At 50.5% G+C, this 16,412-nt stretch overlaps 1 protein-coding gene across 2 annotated transcripts in view; it reads left to right on the top strand.

Annotated features, from left to right (window-relative positions):
* The window catches only part of TBC1D10A (TBC1 domain family member 10A), a 32,454-nt gene that overhangs the window by 13,578 nt on the left and 2,464 nt on the right, over positions 1–16,412 (top strand). The window contains exons 2-7 of one of the 2 annotated variants that reach the window (XM_021072300.1): positions 3,557–3,601; positions 6,809–6,908; positions 11,354–11,461; positions 15,360–15,466; positions 16,139–16,253; positions 16,330–16,395. In XM_021072300.1, coding sequence (XP_020927959.1) covers positions 6,864–6,908; positions 11,354–11,461; positions 15,360–15,466; positions 16,139–16,253; positions 16,330–16,395 — 441 coding nt within the window. In that variant the 5' untranslated portion in view covers positions 3,557–3,601; positions 6,809–6,863. The remainder of the gene's footprint in view (positions 1–3,556; positions 3,602–6,808; positions 6,909–11,353; positions 11,462–15,359; positions 15,467–16,138; positions 16,254–16,329; positions 16,396–16,412) is intronic. The other variant, XM_021072299.1, reaches the window with a different exon arrangement.

Genomic DNA, 16,412 nt, shown 5'->3' with positions numbered 1-16,412 from the left:
CATCTTTACTGCTGTCCTCTGAAGTAGTGGCATTGCCCCCATGTTACAGGTGGGGAACTGGAAGCTCAGAGCAGTCCCAAAGTGGCAGAGCTGGGTCAGAAGCCAAGAGTTACAGTCTTTGTGTCATTGAGTAAATGACTTACTCTCTCGGGGCCTCAATTGCTTCATGGGTAAAATGGGGATAATCCTGCCCTGCTGTGTGTGTATGTGGACCAGTCAGATGGGAAAAGGGATGTGAAAGTGCTAAGTAAGCAGCAATTACCAGTCACATAATTGCTGCCATTAACTGGACACCCAGCAGGCTGGGTCCTTAGATACATTTATTCTTCATTTAGACCCTATAAAGTATGAGATGTGTGTTATGGTCCCACTTGAAGATGAAGAATGAGACCTAGGGGGGGTCGGTCTCCTAGGTGGAGGAACAGGGATGGAAACCTATGTTGGCTGGCTTCAAGGTCCTCACTCTTTTTACTCTCTTCCATACTCCACCTGGCCTTCCTGATGGTTGAGATGAGGAGGTTCAATCCTGAGGTCTGTGACCTTGGGCTTTCTACTTGGGCGGTGTCTCTCTTTGTTTGGCCTGGTTTGGAGAGTGAGATTTAGAGGAGGGGGTTACACTGATTCCTTGAGACGAAAGTTCATTTTTTACCATTGGATAAAGGACGTGGGCACAGGTACCACGCCTGGCTGAGTCTGCCAGCCAGAGGCGCTGAAGTGTGTGTGGGCAGAAAGTACACAGTTGGAAGCACAAGAGCCCTGGGTCTTGGGTATTGGGTAGTCTTGTCCTTCTAAGCGTTAATGGAGTGTCACTGCTGCCTTGAGCCATGCCATGGCACGGCACGGCCCAGCCAAGCCTAGCTCAGCCTGAGAATGCAATAGAATCTGGGCTCAGACACTGTCTGTCTCCTCTGTGCCTCTCTCCCTCAGAAGGGGGTGGCCAACAAATGGCACATTTTCCCAGGCTTGCCTTTTCCAACTGAGGGTGTGCTCATGAGCTGTGCCCACCCAGCATATTGGCCTCACTGAGCAATGCTAGGTATGGGCAGGCCGCTCACTGGAATAGTCAGAACACAGGAGCAGGTGGTTAGACTGTCTCCAGGGGCTTAGAGGCCAGAGATAGAGCCCCACAGTGGCATCTGGAGAATAGCCTGATTTCCTCAGAGCCTTTCTAGGGGAGTGAGAAGTAGCACATGAGTCACTATGGCAAAGGAAAGCCCTGGTTTTGCCACTTAATAGTGTTGTGACTTTGCCCAAGTCATACAGTCTCTCTGATTGGGTTGAGTTTCTTATGGGTCTAAGGAAATAGTAGTTAATCTATCAGGATCTCACTGGGCTATTAGGGGCACAAATAAAATTGCTATAGGCAACAGTGGCTTGTGGCCCCAAGTACAATACAGATGAAAGTAATGATGTCATGAGAAAACCAGGCAGGCATCTGTTGAACGCCTGTGAGGTACATAGTGAGAGTTACAGAAGTTCAAGACCCAGTCCAGTTAGGGAGGGACAGTGCTGAGCAATATGAGCAAGTTGTAATAAAGTGCTCATTTCAGACCATGTCTTGATTCATTAGTGATTTAGTGTGAAATCAATTTTAGGGGATTATTACTAGCATTTTATTTATTTATTTATTTTTGTCTTTTTGCCTTTCCTAGGACCACACCTGCGGCATATGGAGGTTCCCAGGCTAGAGGTCGAATCGGAGCTGCGGCCACCGGCCTACACCAGAGCCACAGCAACGTGGGATCTGAGCCACGTCTGTGACCTATACCACAGCTCACAGCAACGCCGGATCCTTAACCCACTGAGCGAGGCCAGGGTTTGAACCCGCAACTTCATGGTTCCTAGTCAGATTCGTTAACCACTGCGCCACGACGGAAACTCCTATTACTAGCATTAAAAAAAAAAAAAAAAAAAAGGAGTTCCCATCGTGGCGCAGTGGTTAACGAATCCGACTAGGAACCATGAGGTTGCGGGTTCGGTCCCTGCCCTTGCTGAGTAGGTTAACGATCCGGCGTTGCCGTGAGCTGTGGTGTAGGTGGCAGACGTGGCTCGGATGCAACGTTGCTGTGGCTCTGGCGTAGGCTGGTGGCTGCAGCTCCGATTCAACCCCTAGCCTGGGAACCTCCATATGCCGCAGGAGCGGCCCAAGAAATAGCAAAAAGACAAAAAAAAAAAAAAAAGAAATAGAGGAGTTCTCATTGTGGCTCAGTAGTAATGAACCCAACTAGTATCTGTGAGGATGCGGGTTTGATCCCTGGCCTCACTCAGTGGGTTAAGGATCCAGTGTTGCTGTGAGCTGTATGTCACAGATGTGGCTCAGGTCCCATGTTGCTGTGGCTGTGGCATAGGCTGGCAGCTGCAGCTCCGATTTGACCCCTAACCTGGGAACTTCCATATGCCTCAGGTATGGCCCTGAAAAGCAAAAAAAAAAAAAAAAAAAAAAAAAAAGAAGAAATAGAAATAGAAAAGAATGATATAGTAGTATTTGGATTGAAAATATCCACTGCATTAATACATGGAAAAATAAATTGTTTCATAAAATGTATTTCGGTTATATGTATGTGTATGAGTGTGTGTATGTCTATATCTGTCTGGTCTCAATATAAAATGTGTTTCTTATAGTGGATCTCAGTTTAAAAACTTTGAGAAATGATGTTCTAAGTCAAGATGAAGGTCTCCAGGTTGAAGGACAACTCATGAGATCTGGGTAGGCATGGGGGTTATAGAGGCTAAGGGCTTGACCTGTGGGGCAGAGGAGTGTAGTACACAAAAGCGTGGGCTGTGGAGTTCCTGTCGTGGCTCAGTGGTTAACGAATCCGACTAGGAACCATGAGGTTGCGGGTTCGATCCCTGGCCTTGCTCAGTGGGTTAAGGATCTGGCATTGCTGTGGCTCTGGTGTAGGCCAGCAGCTACAGCTCCGATTAGACCCCTAACTTGGGAACCTCCATATGCCGCAGGAGCAGCCCTAGAAAAGGCAAAACAAACAAACAAAAAAGTATGGGTTGTGTAAGGCAGGCCTGGGTTTGAGTCCAGCTGCATGGCTTTGAGCAAGGCACTAACTTTGCTAAGTCTTAGATTCTACTTCTGGAATACGGAGAACGATTATGAAAGGGTTGTTATGAAATGTACACGAGAATAATGTATATAAGCCTTTAGGAAGATATTGGTAAGTAGTAAATGATGTACAAATGGTAACTACTGTTGCTGCTGTTATTGATGGTGTTTTGTTTTTTATTGTTATTTTGGGCCCTGAAAGTGTTGCTGTGATGGAAGAGGGGAGAAGGGGCGTTCTTGGTAGGGACGGGAGGGGGACAAGGAATAAGTGTGTATGTACCTATATGAGACTGATCTGGCTGAGAATCAGATAGCCTAGAAGGGAGTGTTGAGAGTATAGATTGAAGGTTCCAGGAAAACTGGGGGGAAGAAAGTTCTTCACAGTAGAAACTTCAACAGTAGGGTGGCTTCATCTGGAAATAATGAGGCCCCATCCCTAGAAGGGTCTCAGCAGAGGCTGGGCAACTAGAAACTGTTCTCATTAGCTTCTTTTGGTTACAGAGACTCCTTCAGGCCACCTTAAGGAAAGAGGGGTTTTCTGAAAGGGTAAGTGAAACTCAGATCTCTAACATCCCCCCATGGGCCATTTGGTCCCTTAAGCTGGCTGTTTGGTCAGTTTCTCTGTCACTGGAAAGGGCTCATGCTCTCCCCCACTGTTAGGAGGAAGCTACCTCAGGGCTTTTATACCATCATGCCATTTTTAGGGATGCCCTTATCCTACCTCCACCGCACAGCTCCTTTCTGGGTATCTTTTTTTTTTTTTTTTTTTTCCCTTTTTAGGGCCACACCCTCTGCATATGGAAGTTCCCAGGCTGGGGGTCGAAATGGAGCTACAGCTGCCGGCCTATGCCACAGCCACAGCAACGCCAGATCTGAGCCGCATCTGCAACCTATACCACAGCTCACTAGATCTTTAACCCACTGAGCGAGGCAATGTCATGGTTCCTGCAATGTCATGGTTCCTAGTCGGATTCGTTTACACTGCACAATGACAGGAACTCCCTTTCTGGGTATATTTTGAGGGTCAATTCACAGTGCAGGCCATCCAATCATATAGGGAAACAGCCTCAGAGAAGGCAAGGGTCTCTTGTAGATGGAATTCCTTTATATCCACAGAAGTCTGATCAGATGCCTTCTTAGTTCCTGACTGACCAGACTGAAGGATATGTGTACCTTCTGATTTTTCATAAACTGGATAGCCTGTAGCTTTTCAGGAGCACATTCTGAATGTAAAGAGAAGTTCACCTGTAGTGAGAGAACATGGGAAGTGCTGAGTGTTGGTGGTATCTTCCTTCCCACCCTCTGCATGTGGGTTAAACTTCTCTGCTGTTGGGGGAGAAGCTGCTCAAATGAGCATATTTCCTCAAAAATTTTCCAATTTAAGGTTTTAAAAATAAAAAATGGATCTTTCATTTGACATGTACATTTAAAGTAGTGGAGGGTTTTTTGTTTGTTTCTGAGAAGCTCTTGCCAAATCAATGGTGTAGTTTAAAATCAGTAGTGTCTTAGAATCCAGGAAATATGGTCGTTTGTTTTGTACCTATTTGAAATTCCGGTTTGAGGTTTGATGTTGGGGCTTTGAAACTGCCAAAGCTGTTATCTGGCATCATTTAAAAGAACACTGAACTTGAACATGTTCCCCTGTGTATTTGTAGTTGGGCAAATGGGTGTCTCTGAGCCCTGCTGTCATATATTTTCAACAAAGCCAGTCTGGAGGGTTGAGGAGTCAAATGGGCATGTATTTAATGAGATGAGAATTCTCTGGAAACTGGTAATCTCAGGTGAAAGCCTTGCCCTCTATGAGCCTCCAATTTTCTCATCTGCTCAGTGGGGGATTGGATCAGATATTATCCACGTCTACAACTGTCAGAGCTTCCTGTAGACAAAGTGTGGGTACCCCCTTTCGTTTAGTTAACTAGTAGACTCATCCCCTGATGTGTATGAGTGAATGCTTTATAGGTGATGGAAGGTGACCTGGCCTGTGATGCCTGAGGGCTTTTGGATTCCACTCCCTGGGCACCTGGGTACTTCCAGGAGACAAGTATACAGTCCTTTGAGAATTACCTGGTCTAAAGGTGTGGCCTCTGCTTTTCTTCCAGGGGGAGGGATGGGAAGTAGAGTGTCCTTGTGCTCTGCTCCTGCCTCTAGGTGGCGAGAGGGTCTGCAGTTCAAGAGGGTGGTGGCCTGTGTGAGTGTGCAGAGGGGGGCTGAGTTTGTCTCTCCTGGGCTGCAGCTCCAAGGCTGCTCTCAGGCCTGTGCAGTTCTTCAGATAAAGCACACTGAAGTAGAGGGCCTGCCCTTTTGTGTCTGGAGGCCTCGGCGTGGCCAGGGCCCCTCCCTCTGCTCTTCCAACCAGTAAAAGTTACAGCAGTGCATTTCCTTCCGGTAGAAAGAGAATCAGAGAATCCAGGCCTGGGCCAAACCCTAGCCCCACCAAGTCCTGTTCCTGAGAGAGCCTCCTCCCAGCCTCATGAGTGCCTGACCCTGGGCTCCTTTCTGGGAGGTCGGGCAGGACTGAGTGCAGGCACTTGGCTAGGATCTGATTTGGATTTGAGTCTGGGTTTTTCCACTGATTTTCCACTGTATGACTGTCAACAGTATACCCCCTCTGGGTATCTTACATCTCAGTAATGTCAATACTTTTTTTAATTGGAAAAAAAAGGGGCACAAAAAGGAAATTTAAAAGATACACTTTAAAAATAATTTTAAGAAGAGAGTGTATGTATGTAGAGAAGTCAGTGCACATGTACATTTTGCTGTTGTTTTCTTACCAATACTGCCCTGTAGGCTAAAAAGGAAGCACATGTAGAACACACAGCCTCCAAATGCTAGTCTCCTTCTTCTCTTTATCCCTTAGTTCTATGAATTCATGAATTTCCAGGGACTCACTCCTTGGAGGAAGCTCACTCACTTGAAGGACGCTTTAAGCCAGGGATTTTGCCCCAGCCTGCCTCAGAGGCTTTGGTGCTGACCGGAGCGGTCTTCATGCCAACATGTTTCCTCCACCGGCTCTAGTGGGCATTCAGAGCCCAGTAGAATGTCAGTGCCGTGAGGTCTGGGATTTGGTTCTAGTCTCAGAAGTGCTCCCTCAATCTGTCTAGATGCCCTGGCCCTAGAAAAAGGCCAGCATAGCTGTGCTAGCTACTCAATAGATGGACAGATACAAGTGATATTTGATGGGGTTTTGAAGTGTGTTCAGGATTTTGATAGGTGGAGACAACTTGGAGAGTGTTCCAGCAAAGGGACTGGCATGAGCAAAGGTTGAGAGGTGGGAAGGGGCCAGGGTGTAATTGGGGAAACTATGAGTAAGTAGTTTTGTTAGAGTGAAGAGGTGAGCATGTTCTTTCTGTCCTTGTTTGACTAGTTTTCTCGTCCAGCTCTGTACCTTGCACGCAGGCCCTCTGCAGAGGCTTATTTATCAAGACAGACCCAGGATGGGAATGCTTTGCTTTGATGCACAGATGCAGGCCCTCAGGTCTCTGCCCTAGAGAGGCATGGTGACCCCTGAGCCCCTTGACACATTGTGGGAGTGAGCACTTGAACCTTGTGTCTCTCTGGCCTGTGCCTTTCAGGGAGGGGCTTGTGTTCCCTCACATCTGTGGTAGGGCACTTACAGGTTAGCAGCCAGGAAGGGAAGGGCAGGGACGGAGGGCAGGGGGAGGAATGGAGACCCAGCAGGCTGGGGGCTAAGGCCTCAGCCAGGGTCTTTTCTTCTCTTGGCACCTCTGATAGTCTCTGCCCTCTGCTCCACAGGCTGGAGGAAGTTCCTCTGGAGGTGCTGAGGCAGAGGGAGTCCAAGTGGCTGGACATGCTCAACAACTGGGACAAATGGATGGCCAAGAAGCACAAAAAGGTGAGGTGTCTTTGGCTGGAAGTCACAGCTGGGGAAGAAGTGAAGAGGGAGGAGCTGCCTCAGCTTTGGGGAGCAGGAACTTCTCCAGCTGCCACCTGCCCTAGGTGTCCCCATTGGCCAGCTCAGGAATGGGAACAGAAGCTGGCTGGAGGGAGGGCCCAGGCTTCATTTGGTCCTCCCAGATGACTTCAGACTCAAGTAGAACTTTGTCCTGGAGTCAAACTTCAAAGCCTTTTGAGAGCCAAAAGCCAAAAGCTTTTCAGGCAGCTTTCCCCCAGCTCTCCTGGGTGAAGTCCTTGCTGCTGCTTACCACCTATCAGGAAGGACTTTAGACTACAGATAATAGCTAATGTGTGTTGAACATTTGCAGTATGCTGGGCACTTGACTCAGATAATCCTTACAGCACCCCAGTGAGGTCTGTGGTGGTACTATCCTCAGATTACTGCAAGATCAGGTTTGAACCCAGCAGTCCAGCTTCTGTGCTTGCACTCTTCCCTACCACAATAGGGAGTCTTCTTCACTCTCTAGATTAATTTGATGAGTTCCCTCTTGCCTGCTGGCCAAAGCAAAAAGAAAAGTAACTTCACAGTTCAATGGTCTTATGAAAATGAAAATACCCAGTGGTCTTTTTCTGGCAGGCTACCTTTAGGAACTAGCTCTGTCACCCTGAAGGAACATCCTTGCCCATCACAGTCTGCATGTTGATCCTCTTAACCACCTCGGCACGGTCTCCTTACTCCCTGGCCTGGTGGAGGCCTGTCCACAGTCCCACAGCTGGGGTCTCTCTGCCCAAATACGCAGCATGCAATAAACCTGCTGGCCTGCTGTCATCAGCTGACATGCTGTTCTGGTCCTGGCTGGTGCAGCTGGCTGCAGGACCTAGTAGAAAGCTCAGGACCGAAGGCCACATAAAGAGTTGGTCCCAGGTCCCCATTGCCTTCCTCTCTTCAAGCCCAGAGTTCTGAGTGACTTTGGGTGAGTCACTGCACCCTCTCAGTCTCAATTTCCCAGGTCAAGTGAGAACTTAACCCTGTTGTGAGGCCCTCTGTAAAGCCCTGGGCTTGTGGGTGTAACCAGGCCTAGGCTCTTTGTTGCTGTTCTGTGTGGGCTTTGGGGCATTCATATTTTGCTTGTTAGAAAAGACTTTTTTTTTTTTTTTTTGTATTAAGGGCCGCATTTGCAGCATATGGAAGTTCCAGGCTAGAGATCGAATTGGAGCTACAGCCAGCAGCCTACACCACAGCCACAGCAGCGCAGAATATGAGCCACATCTGTGACCTACACCGTAGCGCACAGCAGCACTAGATCTTTTAACCCACTGAGCAAGGTCAGGGATCGAACCTGCATCCTCATGGTTACTAAATGGGTTCGTTACCACTGAGCCACAATGGGAACTCCTAGAAAAAACTTTCACTTGAAAAAATATTGTTTTAACGCAGTTGTTCCTAAACTGTTTCCTGCCTGACTGGGGTCTGTTTTCCTGCTTCCTTGTCCTTGGGCTTTTACCCTGAGCTCTAATTCCCTCTCTACTGTCTGTTGTGGTGGCTGGTGGCTGTCAGGGAGGTGGCTGTGGGCTTCTTGCCCCAGCATCCCTGCAGATGGGGATTCCAAAGGGGAGCATTGGGGAGCTTCTCTCAGCAGAGCAGCTGGCACCACTTCCTCTTCCCCTTTGCTTTCCTGGTACTGTGGTTAGAGGCCAAGAGGCTGCACCCCACCCTGCCCGGAGGCCCTAGCCTCTGCTCCTCTCCTGCCACACTGGCCCCAGGAGCTCTCACTGCCTTGCTGCACAGGCTTGGGCTTTCCCATGGTCAGGAAGTACTGGCACATGGAGGACAATACCTGCATCAGGAAGTGGATCCAGACCCATGGCACTTATCCTGAGTCCACAGGACAGGGGCCCAGACCCTGCAGGGAGGCAGGCTCCTGCTGGAATGCTGTTTTCCCCTGTGGGGCTCTGCTCAAACTTTGGCCCTGCCCTCCTGGAGTTCAGTGGGCTGGGTGTGGCTTCGCTCCATTGTCTTCAGAGATCTTTCCCCGGGCCTTGCCTCAGATAACTAATCCCTTCTGCTTTCTGTTTTCGAGCACTTTCTCTAGCTTTATCCTTGCTGATCCCCACCTTTGCCTCTTCCTCAAGGAAGAGATTATAGTCTCCAGCTTGTCTGTGCTGAGGAAGATTCCAGAAGCCAGAGTGGGAAAAGCTGGGTATACTCCTAGCTCCATCCCGACTCCATAGCCCTGGGCCTAGGTGAAGGAGAGGCCTCTTTGAGAACTTCGTGGATTGAAGATATTCCCAGGCTCCCCTGGGGCAGGCCACATACGATGGTGCTATGATTATGTGGGGACTAGCTCACACTGAGCTTGGCCCTGGTAGAGCCTAAAGGACCAGTGGTTCTGGGCCACTCTGCATCCCTTTGCCAAAGCCTGCCCGGACCAAATGACTTCCTTTGGGAGACCCTTGTCCCATAGCAGCAGGAAACTGTTCCTAGAGTCCGGGGCAGTTCCCTTCTGCTCCCTTCCCCTCCCCCCATTGCACGCAGTTCCAGAAGCTCAACCTTGGCTCTTATGACCACCACTGTGCTCTTCCCTCACTGCCCTTAGCCTGTCTGCCTATCTCCTTCCTGGTTCTTGACTCTCTCTGACCCTTGGAAAGTTTTCTCTTGTTTGCACTGGTCCTCAGGAAGCCTGAGCCTTTTGTGCTCCCTCCTCTGAGAGCTTCCAGTGAGACTGTTTGAGGGGCTTTCCAGGTGAGGGGAAGTTAAGTGTGAGCCTAAGGCCCTTCTGTGTCTGGTATATTCCCAGGATTTGGAGGTGTGGAGAGGAAGCCGTCGTTTATTGAACACAGATTGTGTCAGGCTTCATGCTAGGCGTGTTCCTCCCTTCTAATAGAATCCTAGTTGTTATTATTTTGCTCTTACTGTTGATAAGAAGTGATTGGCTAAGGTCAGTGCTGTATTCAAATTTATCCAGGTGCTCTTTTCCCACTGCCTTGAGCTCCCACCTCCACCCCAGGCCAGGCTGCTTAGTGCAGTGTGTGATGGGAGTATCACTGGCCAATCCTCCTACCCACATTCTATAGGAGTGGTGCCTCTGCCTTTGCCCTTCACCCTCCTGACCCTTGTTTTTGAGGTCAAGGAGGTCAATCAGGGCAGCTGCCTTAGAGCCTCATTCTGCCCCCAAGCCCAGAGGGAGCTAGCCTCCCCATCTGGCCACTGAAATGGGAAGTATACAGGGCAGGATCCTGTGGTGTAGCTAGTAGATATCAGGGTCCCTGATGGTCTTACCATAATATTTTCCCACTCTATGCCTGTTTCCCCATTTGTAAAATATATATTGGCTCAGTGATTAACGAACCTGACTAGGATCCATGAGGATGCAGGTTTGATCCCTGGCCTTGCTCAGTGGGTTAAGGATCCAGCGTTGCCGTGAGCTGTGGTGTAGGTTGCATACGTGGCTCGGATCCTGTGTTGCCTCGGCTGTGGTGTAGGCCGGCAGCTGTAGCTTCGATTTGACCCCTAGCCTGGGAACTTCCATATGCTGCAGGCACAGCCCTAAAAAGCAAAAAAAAAAAAAAAAAAAAAAAAGTAAAAAGTAAGTAAATAAGTAAATTTAAAAAAACAAATAAATATATAATGGTTTATCAAACAGATTTTGGCAGTGGAAGACTTTTTTCTGTAAAAGACAGAAAACATGAATCAAGCACTAGCTCTGGGTCATAAGCTACCCCAAGCACTTCCTCCCTCACCCCTCCCAGCCTATGAATGGTGGCTAAGGCCTATGCCATTTTAGCAAGGGCTAGGATAAGGGACTTGCACCCTGGCCAGCTGCCTTTGCCCCAGGCTGATAATTGGGGGAGCTCAGGGTCAGGGAAAGAAGAGAGGGATTCTTGACCAAATAAAGGGGAAGCCATTTTTATCAGCTCCCATCTTCCTTCTGAGTTCTGCTGAGGTCTTTCCCCTCTAGGCTGGCTGTGTCCTATCACACAGATGCTTAAACAAACACTCCCATGACAATGTTCTGGGTCATCCTGTGAGCTCCTCTCCCTGTGGCTGAGCTGTGTTCCACATTGTGCAGATCCCTCTCTGTTGACATCCCATGGGGGCTCCTCTCACTTGTCTGGTTCCATTTTGATTCAGAAAATGGTGATGGGGATTCATACTCCTGTGGTAGATATCAGGAATACCTGTCCTATCACTGGACCAGAGAACGTGGGGACTCTGCCATCACCTGGTGGCAGCATATCTAATTCAGTCCTCCCCCCACCCCCATCCATCATAGAATTTTCATTGTAGGAACAGGGATGAATCCTCTTTCCTCCCCTCTTCTGCTCTTGCTGATGTACTCCTGAAGCCCCAACAAGCACCAGCAGAAAGGGCTGGGCTAGCACGCGGCATCTGGGGAGCTGCCTGGGTGGATGCATAGGCTAAACCTTCCTTTTGGCTTTCAGATCCGTCTGCGGTGCCAGAAAGGCATTCCACCTTCTCTGCGGGGCCGTGCTTGGCAATACCTGTCAGGAGGCAAGGTGAAGCTGCAGCAGAACCCTGGAAAGTTCGACGTGAGTTGCCCCTCCTTCACCTTGCCCTCCCTTCCTTGTCTCTTGACTTCTTTCACCTGGCAGTGATCTTCTGTCTGCCTGCCTAGACCTCAGCAGTATGAGTGATTGATGGGATCACCCCTCAAGTACCCAACTGCCAGGCCTGGTCAATCTGTCACTCCTGGGGGCTCTGCTCACCTGAGGCTCCAGCCCTGAGCAGACCTCAGGGGATGGACAGATTTGCAACCCCCTATTCCAGCTCTTTCTCATGACAGCCTCCCACGTTTGCTCACTTGGACTCAGTGGGCCACCTTGAAACTCTTGGTTGTTGGGAGGGTACACTCAGGCCACTTCCCTGACTGCCTTGGTCCCCGTGATCTAGGCCTTTTGGGGCATGCCCAGCAGGGCTGCAGGACCTTAATACCTCTTGGCCTCCTATCCTGTACTCTCTCCTGCCTCATCCAAGCCAGCCAGACATGGGTCACCTGTGTTGCTTATGGGCTGTCAGCACTAGTGGTGGCAGAGCCAAACCAGTATCCTTAGAGTTTATTTTTATTTATTTATTTATTTTTAGGTTTGCATCTACAGCATACGAAAGTTCCCAGGCTAGAGGTGGAATCAGAGCTGCAGCTGCTCCCCTACACCCAGATCCCCTACACCCAGATCCCCCTACACCCATAGCAATGCCAGATCCAAGCTGTGTCTGTGACTTTCACCACAGCTCACAGCAACACCGGATCCTTAACCCACTGAGCAGGGCCAGGGATTGAACCCGTGTCCTCATGGATATTCATCGGGTTTGTTATCACTGAGCCACAATGGGAACTCCATATCTTTAGAGTTTAGAAGCCAGTCAGGGACTAGAGAGGGTACCCTCTGCAGCCACGCCTTCCCCTCCCCACCCTCATCCTCTGCACCCACCCCCTTGTAGTTGTCAGAGTGAAGAACACCCCTCCATTCATGAGGCTCCTTGGGGCCCACGGTCTGGGCAGCTCCTCCAGCCTTCTTCTCTAGGGAACTAGGGAGTCAGTTGGCTTCCCTGGGGTTGCCCCAGCTCACCTGCCAGACTTGGCCTCAGGCATCAGGGTATCTCCCAGGCTCCTGGGACTGGTGACAGGCAGTGAGACAGAGCTGCCAGCCACCAGCTCTTTGTTGACATACTTCATGCTTCAGTGACCACTCCTGTCTTGCCAAACCTGTTCCTTGAGAAGAGTAGGGAGGGCAGCCTGGAGTTTCTGCTGCTGACCTGGAAGGGGTGAGAGCTGTTTGCTGGCAACACTTGGCCCTGGGGGCCTGGGGTGTGGGTGGAGTATCTGGCTGGAGGCAGCCTTGAATCAGGGCAGTTGGACTGTCCCACAGAGCACCAAGTCATGCCCTACTCAGGTGGCCTCTTGACTCCAGAGTCTTTCTTCAAGTGGCTACATGTCTTCCATTGCAGGTGGCTGCACTCTGGGCAGAACGTGAAGGTTGGGGGTGGGAGCCTCACCCCAAGCCCAGGGCTTATCTTCAGCTGCTGGAGCACAGGTGTGAGAACCAAGAGCTTGGGTGGTGCAATCAGCCCTCTGGTTCCACAGTTAGCAGATGTGAGCGCATCCTGAATGAGCAGCAGAGCATGGAGCTCTGTGTGCTTTATGTGTCTGGGGAGTGGTGCATCCAGAGGGGAATTGGCCGCCTCTGTGGCATCTTGAAGGTTGCTTTTGGGAGGAGGTAGATTTGCCAAGAAAGGCCTTCAAGGGGAGTTCCCTTCATGGCTCAGCAGCCGATGATCCCAACTAGGATCCATGAGGATGAGAGTTTGATTCCTAGCCTTGCTCAATGAGTTAAGGATCCGGCGTTGCCACGAGCTGTGGTATAGGTTGCCGATGCGGCTCCGATCCTGTGTTGCTGTGGCTGTGGCATAGGCCAGTGGCTACAGCTCCGATTGGACCCCTGGCCTGGGAACCTCCATATGTTACAGGTGCGACCCTAAAAAAGTGGAGAAAAAAAAAAAAAGGCCTTCAAGATGCTCTGAAGCTGAGTGGTGGGACCCTGAAGCAGTGCTGGGGGCCAGAACGGTGGTCTGTAAGCACACCTGGAAGGATGCTGCCTCGGGATGAGGTGGAGGAAGTGGATGGGGGCAAGGCAAGGGTATAAGAGCTCAGAGGCAAGGGTACAGTGACGGGGCTGGTAGCAGCACCTCTATGTTCAGCCATCCTGTGTGGCTCCTTCTCCGTACTTGCTCCCTCTTCTGCCTTTCTTGGGCTAGGCAGGACCTTCCAGTCCTTTTCTTAACTGGTTTTCTTCAGTCTTCACTTCAGGATGGCGCCAGCACCTTTGGGCTCTCTGGGAGGCCGGGTAGCTGCATCATTTCCAGCGGCCCATGCCTGCCTTTGATTCCTAGCATCCTTCCTCCCTGCAGGCCCTTCAGCTACACCTTTTCCTTTCTCACCTGCTGTTGTGTGGCCCAGTGTCTTGGGCTGCTGAAATACCAGCTGAGCCTGTCCTAGGAAACGACTTTCTGGGTTCTCAGGTCCTTATCTCACTGAAACCTTCCGTGGAGAACTTGTGGGACCCTCCTTTCTTTTCTGACAAAAGCAAACTTGCATTGCATTCAAACAGTATCCAGCCCTGGGCCTGACCTGCAGGGTGCCTAGGACACACAGGCCCCCATCTTGAGGGTGTGTGGGGCCCTACAGCTTGCACACCCACCTCTTTAGCTCTGTGCCGCTTAAGGGCCCAGACCATCCCTCTACCCTCCAGCCTCCAACCCTCCATCAGCTTTTCATCTCAGTACTTAATCTCTCATGTCAAGTTACCTGGCAACCTAGGGTCCTTATTTCAATACTGGGACACCCCCATTGAGGGGGTACAAAGAGAAAAGGGGCTTTATGAAGTCATCTGCCAGGTAGGGCCAGGGTCTGCCCCCACTGATGTGTTTGTTGAGAACCCAGCCTTCCTCCTGGGGCCTCTCCTGACACTGCCCAGCACAGCAAGCAACATGTACTTTGTCTACTTCCCTGCTCAGCCCTCTCAATTTCTTTTCGTTGATATTTTTCTTTCTTTTGTTAAAGTTGAGGTATGAATTTACATAAAGTAAAATGCACAGATCTTAAGCAATCAGTTCAGTGAGTTTGGACAAATAATATATGTACATATAACCAATGAGCAAGTCAAGATATAGAACATTTCAAGTGACCAAGAAATGATTTTTCTTTGGGTAGTAGCTTTCTTTTTATAAACGGTACTCATACTAAAATGCTTACCGAAATTCAGAGTAAAACTTTGTTGAACTCCAGCACTCAGAGATGGCTCTGAGGCTAATGGCCTGACAAATGTTGTGACTGCACTCTGTACAGCAGATTGCACATATCCTTTCCTGAAGGTGGCACCACTTGTACAGGGAGATGGGTAGCAGAGGAGTAGGGATTGACGGCTCTCAGTCAACCTGGCTTCCAGGCCCAGCCACACCATTTTTGTAATCACAGGGTATTGGGCAAGTGACTTTGCCTTGACCCTCAGTTTCCTCATCTGTAGACAGTGTCTTTGGGGCTTGAGAACAGTCTGTGAGGCCTACGGTGCTTTTGAGAGCGGCGCTCAGAGTGGTGCTAACGGGTGGTAGCCATTGCTTGGATTGCAGTCCATCTTAAGGGTGTAATGTAAGGTGTTTGAGTCCTGAATGAAGTGCCTAGATGTTATTTCCAGCCCACAGCTATGATGGACACTCCTGGAGCCTGGATCACACCTCAGAGTTTCCAGGAGCCTGCTCCACTTGGCTCTCTGCCCCTGCCCAGGCTTCCTGACCTGTCCTCAGGAAGGCCCAGCCCATGACGGGATCTCATGAACATTGTCCCTGGTGGTGGGGGCTCCTCCAATACCTGGGAGAGTTGTATCCTCCCAGCCATCCCTAACTCCTAAGAGATGCTCTTGACCTTGCTTCCAGGAGCTGGACATGTCCCCCGGGGACCCCAAGTGGCTGGATGTGATTGAGCGTGACCTGCACCGGCAGTTCCCTTTCCACGAGATGTTTGTGTCCCGGGGGGGCCACGGGTGAGCAGGCTGGGCCTTGTGGGCTGGAGGTGGCTCTTGGCCCTTTCCCTCAGAGGGACAGAGGAGGTAAAATGAGTTTGGGTGTATCTGGGGGGCCCAGAAGTTGGGGGCCCAAACTGCACTGTTAGTTTTTACTCTTTGTTTGAGTCTGATGGGTCCTCTTAGTTTCTCCTCTTATGTCTGGGGGCAGCTTCATCATTCATTCCCCAGAGTGCTAGGACTGGCCTGGCCTTCTTCTGGAAACAGGTTTTGGTGGGAAGAAAAGGGACAGAGAGTTAGGTGGGCACGGGGTATGTAGGAGAGGAGAAATATGGCAGGCCAGCCACAGGACCAAGACAGACACCTGCAACAAAGCTGGCCTTGCTGAGGGGCCACAGCTGCTGAGTGAGCGACCCACACTTCTAGCCCAGACACACTCTTATCCTGTATCTGGCATTCTCCCCTGGCCCTGCCTCCTACTTTTTTTTTTTTTTTTGAGCCTCTGACCTCACCTGTCAAAAAGGGGAGGTGCGAGTTGATGTGTTACGTGGGAGACTGGCCCCTTGGTGACCACAGTCAGCTCCCATCCCCTCTCCAGGGAAGTGCAGCTTCTGAGACAGGTCTGGTAGGACAAATATGAAGGTAGCGGGTGGCAGAGTCACACCTGTCATCCCGTCCCTGACCTCTTCACAGCCAGCAGGACCTGTTCCGTGTGCTGAAGGCCTACACACTCTACCGGCCCGAGGAGGGCTACTGCCAGGCCCAGGCGCCCATTGCGGCTGTCCTGCTCATGCACATGCCTGCTGAGGTACCACCAGGCAGGGGGTGGGCAGGCGGGCAGGGAACACCCAGCAGCAAGGCCTCACATCTCTCTTGCTCCACAGCAAGCCTTCTGGTGCCTGGTGCAGATCTGTGAGAAGTACCTGCCTGGCTACTACAGTGAGAAACTGGTGAGTGCTTGCTGGGC

The sequence above is a fragment of the Sus scrofa genome, chromosome 14 (assembly GCF_000003025.6).
Source record: "Sus scrofa isolate TJ Tabasco breed Duroc chromosome 14, Sscrofa11.1, whole genome shotgun sequence".
In the NCBI taxonomy this organism is placed as follows: domain Eukaryota; kingdom Metazoa; phylum Chordata; class Mammalia; order Artiodactyla; family Suidae; genus Sus; species Sus scrofa.
Note: the sequence above shows the minus strand (reverse complement) of the source record. Positions and strands in the feature narration are given on the sequence as shown.